The sequence below is a fragment of the Pseudorca crassidens genome, chromosome 3 (genome assembly GCF_039906515.1).
Source record: "Pseudorca crassidens isolate mPseCra1 chromosome 3, mPseCra1.hap1, whole genome shotgun sequence".
NCBI classification, from domain to species: Eukaryota; Metazoa; Chordata; class Mammalia; order Artiodactyla; family Delphinidae; genus Pseudorca; species Pseudorca crassidens.
In genome coordinates, this window is record NC_090298.1 from 18,606,869 (window position 1) to 18,627,330 (window position 20,462).

At 33.3% G+C, this 20,462-nt stretch overlaps 1 protein-coding gene across 4 annotated transcripts in view; it reads right to left on the minus strand.

The window, feature by feature from the left end:
- The window catches only part of CDH12 (cadherin 12), a 986,970-nt gene that overhangs the window by 62,051 nt on the left and 904,457 nt on the right, over nt 1–20,462 (minus strand). For all 4 annotated transcript variants that reach the window (XM_067730428.1, XM_067730429.1, XM_067730430.1 and 1 more), the window contains one exon: nt 18,251–18,418. In XM_067730428.1, the coding sequence (XP_067586529.1) occupies nt 18,251–18,418 (168 nt within the window). The remainder of the gene's footprint in view (nt 1–18,250; nt 18,419–20,462) is intronic.

Genomic DNA, 20,462 nt, shown 5'->3' on the forward strand with positions numbered 1-20,462 from the left:
CTAAAAGAGAAAATGTAAATGTTAAATAAATAAATAGATACCAAATAAAAATACTTCAAGTGACAACAATGGAGTGTTATGTAGACATTATAAAATAATTTTGGTTGAAGAATTCATATTTATCTATCAAACTAGCAACTTTTCATAGACTATAATTATGCTTCATTAGGCTTTACTCCCTAAACAATTAAGAGAGTGGCTATCCTATAGAGTTGTCCAATGTTTGTGAACTCAAAACAGGGTTTGAATTTGAGAAAACATGAGCAAAGAAAAAGAATAAAATTATGGGTTACATTGTATACCCATTGCCTCCAAAAAGGGTAAAGACAGATATTCAAGGGGAATTTGTCTGAGTTCAAATAGCCATGATTAATAAGCAAGACATAATGTGGCTTTTGCAACCTAGTTTCTATAGAACATGTGTTTCACGATAGCTATATTAAACCCTAATCCTACTGAAGCACTCCTGAGATATTAGCAAACAGAAGGATGCCTGAATTCCTGTTTAATGTGGCAAGAAAGCATGTGACACAGTTATATAAAGTTGTACTAAATTTCTCAGTGACAAATTCCAAAGAAAGAGGACAAGGCATAGAACATGTGAAGTATTTTTTATTTCCTTTTTTCTTCCTTTCATAGCACCTATGATTTACCAGAAACGTGTCTACAACCTTTGTGTCTCATTGTGTGATTGTGATATTGAAATGAAGAAACACCAAAAGCCTTGAATCTATAGTGTGATCTGTCATGGTCTAATCTAACAGTACATCAGTAAGTGTTAGGAAAGTTCTTGAATTTTTCCAAATAGAGCAGTGGAGGTCTATGTTGGAAAATAAATGCTCCTCTAACAGGATACTTAGTTAGGAAACATGACTAAAAATTACTGAAGACATAGCTGGCAGAGATTTGAGAGAGACAGGGAGCTGTCAAGTGTAGTGGATTTCAAGTTAAAAACATGGCCAAGCAGTGCATGATGGTGATGGTGTTGCATCACTGGGGAAAGGGGAGGGTTGAATGGAATCTTTAAGAAAATATGGGCATCTAACGTAAAAGCTTGGAAAATTTCTGCTTACTTTATCCAAGCTATTCGGGGGGAGCAACTTTAGGTTACATGTTAGGTTTATGAGTTCGCTTTTCATTTGAACATTTAAAAGTAAAAATAATAGAATCAAAAAATCAAGGGAAATAATCTAGTCTGGTGTTATCACTTAGGCTTATGGTTAGTGAAGGTGAAGAGTTTAGCCAGAATTGAGACTTTTCAATGTCAGAAAAAAATTTAAACTCTGAGAGGCTAGCTAAAGGACATCAGATAATACAGACTATAGATGAAAGACTATATGCCTTTTCAAGACTATAGGCTGAGATATGACTCTTATGTTTTATAAAAGAACATTTTATGAGGCTAATAATAAATGTAAAGACAGCCATACTTAGCAATCCTCTATCAATATAAGTTAAATAGCAGTTTTAGAAAAAGTTGTCAGCATGTAGTTTGCCTGCAAAATTCATAATTATCTAACAGCACTGGAAAACTTGTCATTAAATTGAAATATTAGTCTTGTCCTAAAAAGATGGACTTAATAGCATTCAACTAACATGCCCTACTAAAATTAAGATATAATAGAAGTAAAACAGTGTTTTCCACTTACATCTGTTTTCTACATTGAGGTTTTAGTGTACATAAAACAAACACATAGAGAGCACTGAATTTTCTGTTCTTTGCATAACAGTTATACATTGTAGTAAGGTGGAAGATGCATTCATTAAGACAAGCATTTCTCAGTAGAACATTGTAGTTGGCAATAAAGTCTACAGAACATGGAACAAGTCAGAGAAACTATGCATTAGTCTTGTCAGATTGTTTAGGTTCTGTCATTTTATTTCCAATGACTTGACATTTTATCATTTCTAGAAACTCAACAGCAATAAAGCTAGGGTCATTAAGATTAATTCAAAACTGAAGTAAATCTTCACCTGTGCCAAAGTTGGATCGCTTATGATGTACCATGTAATTACACTGCCATCATTTTCTGGACATCCTACTTTTGACACATATGAAACATCTTAATGGCACTACTTCTACAACACACATTAAGATAGAAGACAGGTGACAAGAAATTATTCACAGAGTCAATAAGAATATATACTTACATAGTTATCAAATATGCATGCTAGGCTGAACAAAAATAACCATGTTCCCATAGAAAAGGAGAAAACTGCATGTAGTGAACTAAGGTAGAATTATAGTGATCAAATTCTCTAGCTTCTTACAGGTAATGTGCCCTGTTAATTCCAAAGGTAAAAGTATTTGTTACTTAATTATAGGCTAAGTGGGCATCCTCTAAGTAACTAATGCTACTCAAAAAATTATACTTTGATTATTAGAACTTGCACTGCGTGTGTGTGTGTGCATGTGTGCACATTCATTAATACCTAAGGACAAAGGATATATATTTCCCTTCCTTTTTCTTTGAGAAAATTTCCAAGTATTGATGAAAACACCAAAAATATATATTTACTTAACAAAATACAAATTAATATGTTACAGTTTAATCAGAAATAAAGATTATAGGACCTGAATAAATACATTAAATGAATGAATGAATTATACAGTACTGTGACAACATTCAGCCATAAGAATAGAAAATAAATAGAAGATGGAATAATCCATTACAACTTCTCTTTTGAAATACATTTTATTTTATGCTTATAGTAATAACTAATCTAAAGTTACTGAAAAACAATACATAAGAAGTCAATGTTCAGCTGCACATAAAACGTATCTATATGTAACAAATAACTAAGTTGGAGGTAATTTGGTCTAAGTAGAAATTATTTCAAATTGATAAGAATGTTAAACATTTTTAAGAACTTGAAAGCATATACTTGAGACCACTTAAGGAGGTGATTACTTGAAATATTACATTTACATTTCAACTTTAGAAAATAGAGAGGAGAATCAAGATGGCAGAGTAGAAAGGACTTAAACTCATCTCATCATTTGGGCACACCAAAATTACAACTACTTAAAGAGCAACTATCTATGAGAACAACCTAAAGTCTTACAGAAAAGATTTTCTGAAACTAAAGATATAAAGAAGGGACCACGACAAGATGGGTAGAAGGGGAGGAGATGGATTATACTCAAGACCCACACCCCCAGGATGATAACTGGCAAACAGGAGGGAAGTTACAACCACAGAGTTTGAAAATGGAAACACAGCATTCCAAAACATATGTGAAACAGCAGAAGCAGTTCTAAGTGGGAAGATTATAATGATATAGGCCTACCACAGAAAAGAAGAAAAATCTCAAATAACCAATCTAACTTTACGCCTAAAGGAATGAGAAAAAGAAGAATAAGCAAAACTTAAAGTTACTAGAAGGAAGAAAATAGCACAGAGCCAAGAAGAAATAAAGGAAATAGAGGTTAATATATATATATATATATATGTATATATAGAGAGAGAAAAGATCAATGAAACTAAGATTTAGTTCTTTGAAAAGATAAATAAAATTTATAAACCTCTAGCCAGACACATCAAGAAGAAAAGAAATTAAAATGAATAAAAATGAAATGGGAGAAGTTACAACTGACACCACAGAAATACAAAGGATCATAAGAGATTATGACAAAAAATTATATGCCAAAAAATTGGACAACCTAGAAGAAATGAATACATTCCAAGAAGCACTGCATTCTTCCAAGACTGAATCAGAAAAAAATAGAAAATCTGAACAGACCAATTACTAGTAATGAAGTTTAATCTGTAATCAAAAAACTCCCAATAAACAAAAGTCCAGGACCAGACAGCTTCACAAGTGGATTTTAACAAACATTTAAAGAAAAGTTAATACCTATTTGTCTCAAACTATTCCAAAAATTTGAAGAGGAAGGGACTCTTCCAAACTCATTCTGTGAGGTCAGCATCAATTTACAGGACTATATCCCTGATTAATATAGATGCAAAAGTCCTCAACAAAACATTGGCAAGCCAAATTAAACAATACATTAAAAGGTTCATACACCACGACCAAGTGGAATTTATACCAGGAATGCAAGTATGGTTCTAAATCCACAAATCAATCAATGTGATGCATTACATTATCATAGGATAAAAATCATATGATCATCTCAATACATACAGAAAAAATTTGACAAAATTCAACATTCATTTATGATAAAAACTATTAACAAAGTGTGTATAAAGGAAGCATATCTCAACATAACAAAACCTATATATGACAAACCCACAGCCAACATCATAGTCAATGGTAAAAAGGTGAAAGCATTTCCTCTAACATCAGATACAAGACAAGGATGCCCACTCTCACCACTTTTATTCAACATAGTATTGGAAGTCCTAGCCACAGCAATCTGACAAGAAAAATAAGTAAAAGAAAATAAGTAAAAGCACCAAATTAGAAAGGAAGACATAAAACTGTTACTCTTTTCAGATGACATATCTTATACATAGAAAATCCTGAAGACTCCACCAAAAAAAAAGAAAAAAGAAAAAAAGAAAACTATTAGAACTAATAGATTAATTCAGTAAAGATGTAGGATCCCAAATTAATTTACAGAAATTTGTTGCATTTCTACACACTAATAATAACTGTTGGAAGAAAAATTAAGAAAACAATCCTCTGTACAATTTGATCAAAAAGAATAAAATACCTGGAAATAAGTATAACCAAGGAGGTGAAAACCTGTACTCTGAAAACTAAAAGACATTGATAAAAGAAATTGAAAACTTACAAACAAATGGAAAGATATACCATGCTCATGGATTAGAAGAATTAATATTGTTAAATATTCTACCCAAGGCAATCTACAGATTTAATGTAATCTTATTAAAATACAAATACCATTTTTCACAGAACTGGAACAAATAATCCTAAAATTTGTATGGAACCACAAAAGACCACTAATAGCAAAAGAAATCTTGAGAAAGAAGAACAAAGCTGGAAGTATCATGCTTATGGATTTCAAACTTTACTACAAAGCTACAGTAATGAAAACAGTATGGTACTGTTAGGTCAATGGTACTGTTAGATCAGTAAATCAATGGAACAGAATAGAGACCCCCCCCCAGAAATAAACACACACACTTATGGTAAATTAATCTACAACAAAGGAGGCAAGAATATCCAGTGGGGGAAAGATCACCTCTTCAATAAATGGTGCTGGGAAAACCAGACAGGTACATGAAAAATAATGAAACTGAACCACTTTTTCACATGATATACAAAAATAGACTCAAAATGGATTAAAGACTTAAATTTAAGACCTGAAACCACAAAATTACTAAGGAAAACATAGGTGGTGTGTTCTTTAAAATCTATCTTAGCAATATTTCTTTGGATATGTCTCCTCCAGCAAGGGAAACAAAACCAAAAATAAGCAGATGAGACTATTAAAAAATTAAAGAAACACACTTCTGAATTGAAGATATTTCCAAATGATATATCCAGTAAAGGGTTAATACCCAAAATACTTGAAGAACTCGTAAACTAAAAAAAAAAAAAAAATTGAATAATAGGCATAGGACCTGAAAAGACATTTTTCTGAAGAAGTACAGATGACCAACAGGCACGTGAAAAGATGGTCAACAACACTAATCATTAGGGAAGTAAATATCAAAATCATGAGATATTGTCCCACACCTGTCTGAATTGTTATCATCAAAAAGCCAAAAAATAAGTGTTGATGATCCAGCAATTTCAATTCTGGATATATACCCAAAGAAAACAAAAACACTAATTCAAAAAGATATATGCACCCATATGTTAATTGCAACATTAGTTACAATAGCCAAGATATTAAAGCAACCTAAATGAACATCAAGAGATGAATGGATAAAGAAGATGTGGTACATATATACAATGGAATATCACTCAGCCATAAAAAGAATGAAATCCTACCATTTGCTACAACATGGATGGATCTAGAGGGTATTATACTAAGTAAAATTAGCCAGACAGAAAAAGACAAATATCATATGATCTCACTTATATTTGGTATTTAAAAAACAAAATAGAAAATAAAACAAAACAAAAACAGACTCATAGATACAGAGAAAAAACAATGGATTGTTTCCAGAGGGGAAGAAGGGGATGGGGATGGGCAAAATAGGTGAAGGGAATTCAGAGGTGTGTACTTCCAGTTATAAAATAAATAATCACAGTGTTATATTGTACAGAGTAGGGAATATCATCACTGGTACTGTCATGGCTTTGTATGAGGATGGATGGTCAATAGATTTACTGTAGTGATCTTTTAGTGATGAATTTAAATGTCAAATCACTATGCTCTAGACCTGAAACTAACATAATATTGTATGTCAAATATATGTCAATTTATAAAAGTGAACTATTTTTTGATACACGCTACAAAATGGATTAACCTTTAAAGATATTGTGCTAAGTTAAACAAGCTAGTTATAAAAGATTACATATTGTATTACTCCATTTTATGGAGTGTACAGATAAGCAAATCTACAGAGACAGAAAGTAGATAAAATTATGCACGGGAGTGGAGGATGCAATTGAGAGCAACTGGGGAATAACTGCTCATGGGTATGTGGTTTCTTTTTGGAATGATAAAAATATTCTAGAATTAGTAGAGATGGTTGCACAACTTTTTGTGTATAGTAAAAAACACCGAATTGTACACTTTTAAAAAACAAAATAAAAACTTCATAAAAGAAAACAAACAAATAAATAAAATTTAGAAAATAAATGCATATTACTATAAAACTGTTGATTCAGTGATTGAAGTCAGACATTAAATTGTTCAAATAGTGATCTTGTGTATATGTGTGTGTGTGTGATTTACCATCTAATTACAGAGAAGTAAAATGTTGCTTTATAAATATTTTAGTGTTTTAATTATTTAAGCAAGTATAATAGCACACAAAATGATCTTCCCTTATCTATGGAAAATAAAAAGGTAATAAAAGCAAAAACCATATCTCATATGACCATGTCTCATATTTCATAGAAAAAAATAATATCATAGAGGGGATATCTCAGCTTCCTGAACTTTTAGACTATCCCACATCATGTTACCATTAGTCTAAAAAAGTACAACATGCAAGATGTAGTAAAAACCTTATTTTTCCTTTGTCTCTCACTGTTCCTTTAGACTTTCTTCATTGCCAGTATGCTTTGCGTTCTCTGTTCATTTTCAAATAGTAGTCTTATGTTGACTTTAATTACCAAAATCTAGATCTGGAAATCAGAAATTTCCAGTATATCATATTAATTAGTGATTTGATCCATGTGCAAAATTAAGACTTCTCCTGTCTGCCAGTCCACCCCCAAGCCAAACTGGGCCAGTGCAGATGGGGCTTCAGTTTGGAAATGGATGGCTTGACAGGCTTTGCCTTGTCTCGTCATTCACTTGCCAGTATTGAAAATTCCAACCAAACCAATTCCAAATGAACTATGAAACAAAAACCCATTTATGTTACTTAATGATTGTCAGAATAAAAAATGTTCCTGATTCTCAAAAATATGTATTTTTAATATATGTGATTTATATAACCACTACTTCCATTACATAGTAAACATGATGTAGGTTTTGGCAAGAGTGCACAACGTTTCAAGTGCATCAATAACCTTCCGTTGTGCATTCATTTTATGGAGTACATTTAATATTCCCTTAAAACCTCCATTAATCATGTAAACATTTCTTTTGTCCTTGTCTATGTAATTTCTGACCCACCTAACAAAACATAGTAGATGGATAATTCTCATTGATATTGCCCAATAATTTCACAAAAATGGGTCACACCTGAGGTTTTATTATAAATTATAAATATATTCAACATCTTACAAACTAGGCCCGAAAAATGTTTGAAATTCAAATTCACCTGGGAATACTTATTTAACCAAGAGTTTGTTTTTTCACAGATTTTTTTGAAACATTGTGAGACTAGTCTAGAAAATAAACTTAACCAAAATTAATTTTTTCAACAGCACCAAATTCATTGATCTACAAATTTTATTTCTAAATATTCATCATGTGTTAATGCATTAATGTATGTATACAATGGTTTAAATTTTCTTTAATTGACTGTATTTTATAATTGAACGCTACATATCTCTTCCCTATCTTGTTGCTCATGCCTAAAATGTTTCATTTTCCCACTGCTCCTAATCCCCCTTTACATAAATTCTATTCTTCATTCTTTCAATGACAACTTCAAGTCATTTTTTGATGAAATTTTTTCTTGTTTTTGCACTTCCATTTTTTCACTATTCTTTAAATAATACATTATGTTTTTTCAATGGTCTAAAATATTTTGGTACACATTTGCTGTTCCACTGGCTAACTCTTCTTAGAGGTTTCAGAAATTAATATTGATATTAATTCCTTCTACATCCTCTCAGATCTGCTCTGTAATGATTTGGTACCCATCTTACACATTTGTATATCATCATGTGCATAAGTCTATCATTCATTTTACTTCAAATAGTATAATTCTCCATTATACACAGAGTTGCTTGAGGGAAGAGATTAATTTTTTATGCCTTTATACATACAAAAAAATGATATAGCCATTTTTGCATTTACTTTTCTATAAAACTAGCAATCCATGAAACATTATTTGTTAAAGGAAATAATTTATTGTGTCCAATATTTGTTAATAAAATAGATATCTTATGTGCAAAATATTTTGTTTCCATGGTTTTAGTATTATTTATATCGTGTTTAACTTTCATAAATACTGTATAAGTCCAATTTCTTTGCCTATATAAATGCTAAGACTAATAATAAGGCAAATATGAAATAGATTTAGACCATGTGACATAAATGAGAATTTAGGATACCTTCACAACTGTGGTTAAAAATATACACCATTGTCAGAAATATATGTATTAAAGGTTTGAGGTGGTGATTTTTAAGCTTCTCTTTATACCTTTGTTCATTCTACCTCCTGGATTTTCTTACATTCAAAATTAAAGAACTATGCCCTCTTTAATCTGATTAATTTCATGCATGCCTCAAGTTTCCTTTGTCACTTCTATCATTAAATGTCTCTCAGAAATGTTTTTTGACTCTGACTTCTCTTTGAGGTTCCCTATATTTTCGGCCATCATTTGCTCATTTCCACTCAAATTTCAGCATATCAGCAGAAAAACCGTCTCCTACTTAAATACTTTCTTCACATGCTCTTTATCTTACTTATCTCTGAATCCAATAGATCACAAAGTCCTTTCCATTCTGCTGCTGTGTATTTCTCAATTCTGGCTGTTTGTTTATTCCAAACAACTGCCCTGGGTTTGTGCCATATCTCTCTACTTCAGTGTTTACCAACTTAACAAAGTTATTTTTTAAACATATTGATTTATGATATTGCCTCTCTACTCAAAAGCACACACATACATACATAAATACATGTGTATAATTCAGGAGTGCGGCACTCTTCAACCAACCTTCTCTCTTTCAGTCTGTTAAATTCTTACTATATATTTCTTCCTAAATGCTTTATCCTTCATATTTCCTAATAATCCCAGCTAGATCTAATAACTGTATCTTATTTATGCCAATAATTATTCTGATCATATTCCTATTATGGAATTCTACGGTGGTTGTAATATATTTATACATATAGATATTTGTCTTATAGAGTGCACTGTTGACTGAGAAAAGTAAAGATAGTATTATTCAATTCATTCAATTCTCTTAAGAATCAAGAACAAGTATGAATAAATACATATATATGATTGTATAAAAGTGGCAGGAATTTTTTTAACATCTTTATTGGAGTATAATTGCTTTACAATGGTGTGTTAGTTTCTGCTTTATAAAAAAGTGAATCAATTATACATATACATATATCCCCATATCTCTTCCATCTTGCAACTCCCTCCCTCCCACCCTCCCTATCCCACCCCTCTAGGTGGTCACAAAGCACCGAGCTGATCTCCCTGTGCTATGCGGCTGCTTCCCACTAGCTATCTATTTTACGTTTGGTAGAGTATATATGTCCATGCCACTCTCTCACTTTAACCCATCTTACCCTTCCCCCTCACCATGTCCTCAAGTCCATTCTCTAGTAGGTCTGTGTCTTTATTCCCGTCTTGCCCCTAGGTTCTTCATGACCTTTTTTTTTTTTTTCTTAGATTCCATATATATGTGTTAGCATACAGTATTTGTTTTTCTCTTCCTGACTTACTTCACTCTGTATGACAGTCTCTAGATCCATCTACCTCACTACAAATAACTCAATTTCATTTCTTTTCATGGCTGAGTAATATTCCATTGTATATATGTGCCACATCTTCTTTATCCATTCATTTGTTGATGGACACTTAGGTTGCTTCCATGTCTTGGCTATTGTAAATAGAGCTGCAATGAACATTGTGGTATATGACTCTTTTTGAATTATGGTTTTCTCAGGGTATATGCCCAGGAGTGGGATTGCTGGGCCATATGGTAGTTCTATTTGTAGTTTTTTAAGGCACCTCCATACTGTTCTCCATAGTGGCGGTATCCATTTACATTCCCACCAACAGTGCAAGAGGGTTCCCTTTTCTCCACACCCTCTCCAGCATTTATTGTTTGTATATATATATATATATTTTTTTTTTTTTGCTGTCCACAGGCCGCTCACTGTTGTGGCCTCTCCTATTGCAGAGCACAGGCTCTGGATGTGCAGGCTCAGTGGCCATGGCTCACAGGCCCAGCCACTCTGCAGCATGTGGGATCTTCCTGGACCGGGGCACGAACCCGCGTCCCCTGCATCGGCAGGCAGACTCTCAACCACTGCACCACCAGGGAAGCCCTGTTTGTATATTTTTCGATGATGGCCATTCTGACCAGTGTGAGATGATATCTCATTGTAGTTTTGATTTGCATTTCTCTAACGATTAACGATGTTGAGAGTTCTTTCATGTGTTTGTTGGCAATCTGTATATCTTCTTTGGAGAAATGTCTATTTAGGTCTTCTGCCCATTTCTGGATTGGGTTGTTTGTTTTTATAATGTTGAGCTGCATTAGCTGCTTGTGTATTTTGGAGATTAATCCTTTGTCAGTTGCTTCATTTGCAAATATTTTCTCGCATTCTGAGGGTCGTCTTTTTGTCCTGTTTATGGTTTCCTTTGCTGTGCAAAAGCTTTTAAGTTTCATTAGGTCCCATTTGTGTGGCAGGAATTTTTAATTGACTATAATGTGATTTTCAAAGACTGAAATAATAATAAAATAAACTTAAGCATTTTAAGCAAACTAGGGAAATGATATTAACAATCATAGCATATATCCTTTACTCTGGGTAAAAGTGTTTAAAATAGTATTATGATTGTAATTGCCACCTCAAGAAGGTCGCTGGCCATCCAGCTCATAAGCATAATTCTTCTGAGAGTCTGCTAATGGGGCAATGGAGCAACCAGGCTACAATCTTTTATACTTTGCCACATGGGAAACAGAACGAAATAAGTCATCAAAAAGTGTCAGCACTATTTTAAAAGGACTCATATACTCATTAGCAAAGCACAATATGATGTGAATAATGATAATTATAGCAATGAAAAATTATTTAAACATTCTATTTCTGCTATTTTTCATTTGCTTACATCTGCCCACATAGAGTCTAGTGAAACTCACTAATCACTTCCCATTGGAGAACTGGGAGTGCAAAGTTTTTCACTGAGCTTGCCTTCAAATTGTATTCATTTTGATCCAGTTTGAGTTCAGCCTTAAAGCATCAGTATCTGACATCCGTAAACTCTTTGGAAAACTTCTAAACAAGACGTACAACTGTATATGAGTGCTTAATATGTTAAAAAAAATAATAAACTTTCAAAATACTTAGTTTAAAATGACTACATTTTGTCGGGCTTCTCTGGTGGCGTAGTGGTTGAGAGTCCACCTGCCGATGCAGGGGACACGGGTTCGTGCCCCGGTCCGAGAAGATCCCACATGCTGCGGAGCGGCTGGGCCCGTGAGCCATGGCCGCTGAGCCTGCGCGTCTGGAGTCTGTGATCCGCAACGGGAGAGGCCACAACAGTGAGAGACCCGCGTACCGCGAAAAAAAAAAAAAGACTACATTTTAATACTCAGTCTCCACCCAAATAGGTGGAATTTTGCATGAATCAAAAAGTTCTTATGAGGTACAAAATAATTAACTCATTACCTCTAGTTAACGAATAATGAAAAAGCCTTCTCAGAGAATCAACACTTGCTCCTTCATCACAGATTTTCAAATTGTGCCCTGCAGACTATCTATATCACAATCTACTGGAACACTTATCTATAATTCAGTTTCTGGATTTAAACTATGTCAACTGAAGCAGAACTTCCCTCGTTGGGACATAGGATCCTAAGGAATTCCTAAGGCAAATACAATTTGAGAACCCCTGGGAGAGCCACTGGTGAATAAGTCCCAGTTTATCGTTTGCATGCCTTATCTTCAGGAAATAGTTGTTTCTTATTTATTTTCATTGAAGTAGACAAAGGCCCATTTGGGAATTAAACTTGAAGTGCTTATTTCCCTTAGTAAAAAGCTAGTTTTATAACGTGTCTTGGCTTATTTTTCAAGAATAAAATAAGAGTCATCAAATATGACTCATGCTTGCATTCTGTGTGAGAACTGGAAGATACCTGAATATAAACGCTTTGTATAATTTTTTAACCCCTAAAATTTATGATTTCTAATGCTTTTTTTTTTTTTTTTTTGCGGTACGCGGGCCTCTCACTGTTGTGGCCTCTCCCGTTGCGGATCACAGGCTCCGGAAGCACAGGCTCAGAGGCCATGGCTCACGGGCCCAGCCGCTCCGCGGCATGTGGGATCTTCCCGGACCGGGGCACGAACCCGTGTCCCCTGCATCGGCAGGCGGACTCTCAACCACTACGCCACCAGGGAAGCCCGACTTTTAATGCTTTTTAAACATTTTAATGCATTTTTAAACATTTAAACATTTTAATGCATTTTTAAACATTTAAACATGAGGAGCATATCTAATTGTAATATAGCATACATACATACAATATCAAAGATCAACTTATCTAATTTTTTGTCATATTTATATCTTTGAGAGGCACTGACCTAAAAGCCACAGACTAGGTTAAATTATGGGAATTAAACTGTGTATTAAAGTTGACACTAAATTGGCACCAGTACTAAGTTTGAGAAACATAAGCAAATATGAATTTATATCATTAACACCTTCATATATTAATTTTTTATTACTATTTAAAACCGACACCCAGTTCCAATTAAGGAAAGCCCTCACTTACATTTGATCTATACAGTTAACTTTGCAGACCAGTTGGTCCACGCCACCCTTCCAATCTCAAATATTTGAGTGAAGCTGAAGTAGTCATTCTCATTTTAATAGTAGTGGAGCTCACATAAGATCCATTATTTTAGTCATGCCTCTTTTGGTATTCTTTCAGAGTAATTGCCACCATCTTCTCTTTCTCATTCTTTCACCTAAAATAGCATATTGGAGGCAGTGATAAGAACAGAAATTCCACCTTTGCCTCAGAGGCATCATTTAGAAACATGCTGAGGGTGTTAACAGTTATTTGTACTTGATCTGCAGGTAGGAAGCAGGCCCTTGGCCAGAGTCTCCAGATAAGTTGGAAGGAGAGATTTGTACATAATTCACTCCCTAACAGTCACAGAAAGAGATTGTGAAAAGAACCGAAGTGATTCTCAGCATACACAAATTTACATATTCAGACATATCTTGGGCACTCAAAATCCAGGAAAAATTTTCTCCTATGATATTATTTAAATAAATATATAAATCTATATAAAGTTTTGAATTCTCAAATTATATATATATATAAATAAATATAAAAATGTACAAATATTATATCTAAAAATAAACTTAATGCATGAACTTATATCTTTAGTAGTCAATCTCAGTTATCCCCATGACAATCAAACTTTGGACACCTGGCAGAACGTGATGGTACATTTTCTAAGGCTGGATCTGAGTAGCTGTCAAAATTCAATTACTCTTTAATTCTGTATTCGGAATGACTTATTACATGGTTTTACTAAGTAAATTTCAGTATCAAAGCTTATAGTTTTCCAGGTATAAAGATGGTAAATGGTAAACAAAGAGAAACAGACTTTGTGCCCCATCTGAATATAATTGGGTTCATGGTTCTAGGTATAATATTGGATACAATTATATGTTTTAGAAAATAACTATTGTACAAATAATATTTTATTGACTTATAACCGAATCAATTGTCCTAAAACTAGAAACAGTCAATATAAACATGTTTGGTGGGCATTTGATGAAAACAGATTTACTTTATTTTGTTTATTTATTTATTAGTTTATTTATTTAGGCCTCACTCTGCAGTTGGTTTGCTGGATCTTCTTAGTTCCCCAACCAGGGATTGAACCTGGGCCACAGCAGTGAAAGCTCGAAGTCCTAACCACTGGAGTGCCAGGGAACTCCCAAAAAACAGACTTACTTTAAAATACTGTTTTATTTATGACTAAGAATTTGTCGTAAAATAAATATCAATGTCTTATTTTCTGCATTTGAATCCATTTACCATACAAACAGTTCTCTTAAATGCTTATTATATTGAAAAAGAAAGGAAAAAGAAGCAAACACTTCTTTACGTTTCCTACAAATTATCCCTTTTTATGTAAACTATGAGGGCTTTATTTCACCTAAGTTGTTTTCTTATTCATTACAAAACTATTACACAGAAGAGACAAGTGAGAGAAGTATTTTGCCTAATGTGAATTAACCACAAAACTTAATCGATTTGATCTCATAATGTATAATTTAGACCAGCTTGTTAGATGGTCTTGTTATTTAAAATTCAAGTAATGGAAACCATCAGCATTTTGCTGTAGCTTATTTTGACAGATGGAAATCCTCTACGGATGTCCTCGATTATCATAGATGGAAGCTATATGAGTATACGTAAAAGATTTTACAAAGAAAATATTTTGTTTTTATATGACTACAGGTAGAGCTCTTTTAACATGCCTGGTATTATTTCTATTTCTGAAACAGTATTCCCTCCTTTATTTGTGAACAGTTCTGTCTGTAGGACTTTTGGGGCAAAACACAGGCATTAAAGGCAAATTGCCTTTTAAGAGGGAAAGTGATAAAAAGTTCTGAAGTCCCTTCATAAGATTAGGTCTTGGGTTCTCCTACCTAGGAGCTGTGTGATCTTGGACAAGTTACTTAACTTTTATTAATAATATACCCTTGTTCTTTTATTTCTAAAATTGAGAAAATACTATACAGTCGTTGTAAAGCTAAATGGGAATATATATGCAAATCATTTTGCATAATGCATGACACATGGTAACTTATTAGTAAATATCATTGTCACCATCATCAAATGAAATTGGCAGGAAATTCTGATGCCTCAGGAACCATCTATTGGGCAACAGTAAAACAGCAAACTATTTACACTTGCATCCTACAAATGGCCATGACATTTAATTTTATTTTCATTTCTAACAGATTTATAGAAGGAAATGGATGGAAATGGGTGCTTAATAATGTCACACATGCATATGTACACACACAAAGCCAAAATGAATTATGATTAGTAAATTTTAAGAAATTATCTTGTGCATTTTTAAGCAATGAAAAAGATGCAGCTCCATGAAGTTCAATTGAAGGAAGATTTTCTTTTCAGCATAATTGCTTAACAGACATGAACAAATATAGCTAGCTGTGGGAAATTCTCTCGTTAAGTTATATTATGTATGAAATATTAGTTTTCTTGACTTTTACATTCAAAAGTTTTTATTTCAGTTTGTCATTTCATGTCATATTTTCAGTTTAATTGATCCATGTGAGAAATATTCCTGCAGAAAGAGCACTGGCTTCTAAAGAGGTGGCTTTTCTGTTTATGAATGTATTCTGTCTTTTTCCTCTGAAGAATATAAATCAAAATAACAGTACAGTAAAAAGGGCTTGACACAAAGGCATGTAAGATTTCAAGGGGATTAATTTTTTATTCATGAAAAATGTGAAAACTCTCTTCTTTCTCATGATTCAAAAATATCTCTCACCTATTATACTTTCAGGCTGTAGTTCGAATATGCATGTAACACAAGAAGAAAATAATTAGGTCACAGTGATCTATTTGGTATATTCCTTCTACCCTCTCATTTCTGTTTATGATGACAATTCAGCCTATGTCATGTGACATTTTTGCAGACATGTCTAAAACATATGGTTTCAGAGTGGCAGGTAAAAGAAAAGACTATCTTTTCATTTTCGTATGTTAAACTAGAAGAAATTTGAACTTTAGTATCAAAATAAAGCCTTTGCCAGCGTTGATGATCTTGGGCAACTTAATCTAAGTCTCAGTTTTCTTAAGAGTAAAATGTGGAAAATAAAGATCTCAGAGTGTTTCTGAGGAAAGGAAATACGAAAGTGATAAAGTTCCTGACACAGCATGAAAATGCTCTAAAAGTTCAAATGCCCTTAACCCCATAATCTTTCCTAGTGGGTCTCATCTAGTTACGCTTAGATCTACAGATTCAACTTCGAATAAATTCCAAAGAAGCCTGCTGCTTTGCACAGATTCTTTTCACTAGATAAGATCTGGAATTGATCTTCCTGTCTCCCTGGGAACTGAGCATGCCATCTTGGTTCCCTAACCATACTCTAGTTTCTCTCCCATTAAGATATTTTCATTTCTTTGTTGCACTCCAGCCTATTTGTCTGGATGGCTGTTCAAACTTTTGCAAATTACCCTTCATCCATACCCAGAAGTTGTTTCCTTCCACTGGTTGAGTTTTACACTCTTCATCTGAAAAACCTCACTATCATCCTTCTGAATAAGAATACTGACACTACCTAGGAAGATCTCTGCTATTTCTTATACTCTAAACTGAACACACTTTTTATGCACAAATCCAAAACAGAATTCAAATGTACAATGTCACCTTTTATGTAAAAGTAGAACAATCTTTCAAACTAGTCTCCTCCATTAGCTATTACAGATTGCCACAAATAAGCAGTAAAATTGTTAAAAATCAGTCTTTTTGAGGTGGGAACATGTTCTTTTTTAATGCCATATTCTAGAGAATCAAATGCATTATTTCTTTCTCCTTTGAAATATTTATTTATATTTTTTCAGTTTCCCTGAATAGAAAGCAAGGAAAGTGTTGCTGTAGGACTCTGTGTTATTAGTCATAACCTATATTTACTAGCCATTTGTCAAATACATCCCAGTTGCTAAAGTATAATGATTTCTAATTGCCACTTTGATAACATTTGTTCAGTGCACTGACTTTCTGATCACTAAGTAAGTGTATTTCCATAAGAAAATATAGGTTGATCATTTTAAGACAAAAATGACAAAGTAGTAAATTATGTAAAACCACACAGCTAGAGGAATAAAATATCCATTTAGTTAAATATTCTCATTGTTATATACTTTAGTAGATAAACTCAAACTCTCCTGGAGTTAGAAGAAGAAAATGATTTGCCTTGTTTTGCTTTTTAAAACTGTTCATGTAAATGAGCGTCTAGTGACTTTATCAAATTACTTATATAAGCAATGGAAGAAACAGTTTCTGTATTCTAAATCCTAGGAACACTGAACTATAATCCTTGAAAATGTACCAGAAGTCGAACAGGTACTTATTGGTGTTAAATATAATACTGCAAAAGAAAACTGGATGTAACACAAGTGAGAAGTATTCATTTTCAATAAGAAATATAGAGTTACAGAGAAGATAGAGGTGTGAATTATTCTATTATCATAGAAAGTGTAGCAATTTTCACCTACTGCAAAACTAAAATAAAATACAACTAAAGTAGAGAAATAGCATCACTGCAATGTCATCTGATATCTCCAGGGAAGTATACAGAAATGATTCAACACATATAATTGATAAAGTGAAGGCAGAAAATTTTATGCTAATTATATGATATAACAAATAGTACAGTGTCATAAATCTTAAATTACATTGTACTTTTCATATTTATATTACTTTTTCAACTAGTAAGAAATTAGACAAGATCCCAACCTATTGTGAATATTTTACTTTTATAAGAATTGATAACATGATTCGTACAATTATTGACTCATTTATATTTTTTTCTATTAAAATCACACTATGCATGATTCTAATGGAAAAATGTAATTCTGAGGACATTTAATTTTTAGCTTCTGCTTCCTAAAGACAAAAAGTGTCTGGAAAATTATTACAATTCCTGTAAAATTCAATGAAATGTAAGACATTTTTTAAAAAGCTGCACTGATTTCGACTTAACAGGAAAAACATACTTTTTGGGAATCGAGGTGGATTGTCATTGACATCTGTTAGGGTGATGTTGACTATTGTCGTTCCAGCTAACCCTCCCAGTTGTCCGCCCATATCCTTGGCTTGGATGAGGACTTGGTATTGTTCTTTGACTTCCCTGTCCATGTTTGGCAAAGCTGTTCTAATAACACCTTAAGGGGGAAAAAAAATAAAAGATAAATATCACAAACGGTGAGTTTTCCAAAATAAAATAGTCCACAACAAGAAAATGATTCTATCTAGATTCATTAGCAAAAAAACATGCTAACAAAAATTCTGTGTATTAAAAAGTGAAACACCCAAAACATCCAATGGTTAGGATATAATTAAATATATTGTGGTAATAGCCACATAGTGAAATGCTGTGCAGCATTGTGGAATATGGTTAAGGAACAATGTATTGGCTCTAAAAGATGGTCGTCATTCACTAAGTCAACCAAGTTAGACATAATTTATACAGAATGCTCCTACCTTCAAAAAAGAATTAAATTGTTAGACAATATATATTTTAGATATATAGTAAAAAAATTAAGTGACTACACTGAAGGTGAGATTTCTAAAGAATAACATCTTCTTCTTCATTCTTATCTAGTTTTTGGAATACATATATATTACTTTGCTTCCTTGAACACTTGAATATCTCCTTTGTGTATTTTATTTTGTCTTTCAGGATTCCTCTTACTTATATTAGCCACAGGTTTTTGTACTTAGATCTTATTAAGCTTTGCCATTGCAGGGATTTTGTCTCTCTTGTCACCAAGTTACTCTACTACAACCTCTAATGGAGTGCTTGTCATTTAGAAAAAACTCAGTAAGAATGGTTGACCATCTGACTAGTGGAATGACTGGCGAATTGAAGGAAGGAATCTATAAATTATTTATTTATTCATTTATTTTTGATGTGGACCTTTTTTTGTGGTACGCAGGCCTCTCACTGTTGTGGCCTCTCCCGTTGCGGAGCACAGGCTCCGGACGCGCAGGCTCAGCAGCCATGGCTCACGGGCCCAGCCGTTCCGCGGCATGTGGGACCTTCCCGGACTGGGGCACGAACCCGTGTCCCATGCATCGGCAGGCGGACTCTCAACCACTGCGCTACCAGGGAAGCCCTTGATGTGGACCATTTTTAAATTCTTTATTGAATTTGTTACAATATTGCTTCTGTTTTATGTTTTGGGGTTTTGGCCACGAGGCATGTGGGATCTTAGCTCCCCAACCAGGGATTGAACCCGCACCCCTTGCATTGGAAGGCGAAGTCTTAACCACTGGACCTCCAGGGAAGTCCCTATAAATAATTTATAATCATGAATCATGAGATATATGCATATTTACATAGCCTACTCATTTCCTGTTCTTGTGTTTGGGTGCAGAACTAATTTATATTTATGTCTGTATTTATATTTATATTTATTCATAGTGTAACAACTAAAACCTTCTGGATTTATTGCAGGTAAATTGTGAATAAATTTTATAACAAATTCCAATCTATACCTAATGATTTTAGGGAGAGATTGCAGAAAATTTGTCTTAAACCCATGTGTCTTTGATATTATTTCTTAAATAATAAGGCATACATGAATAACAAATTTAATATCAATTGTCAACACAAAATATAGAACCCTAAGCACAAACTCAATATACATCCTTATTTTATCTATACTTACCTAATGCTGTTCTTTTGCTAATTCAGACTTAACTACAATCTGAAATTTCTTTTGGCCCTTGGCAGGAAATTGCCAAGCAAGTTCCATTTTTTGCTCCTGCAGTTTTACTCATACACTGCTACTGACACCCATTTACTTCAATCTGTTTGTCCTTTCTTCAGCTTGGATTTCTGATGTTTCATTTCCAAGTGTCTTAAATAAGATTCTTCATCTCTGCATCTCAGTGGCCTGGTCCTACATGCCTTAAGCTACATGACTTCTGACTGCCTTATAATATTTGTATTTTCTAGATAAATGCCTGGGTTGAATTCATACTCATAACGTATTTTCCTGTTGTTGACCAGATTTATCTTTACTCAGTTCATTTCCAGTAAGTATATATGTATATTTCTTACTCTACTCAATTTCTGCTATGAAAATTTTCAATATAATTTACAAATATAAGTTTGATATATAAATTTTATGATATATGTATGCATATGTAAAACATTGATTCTATGAAAAAGAGAGCAAATAAACATTATCAGACTTATTT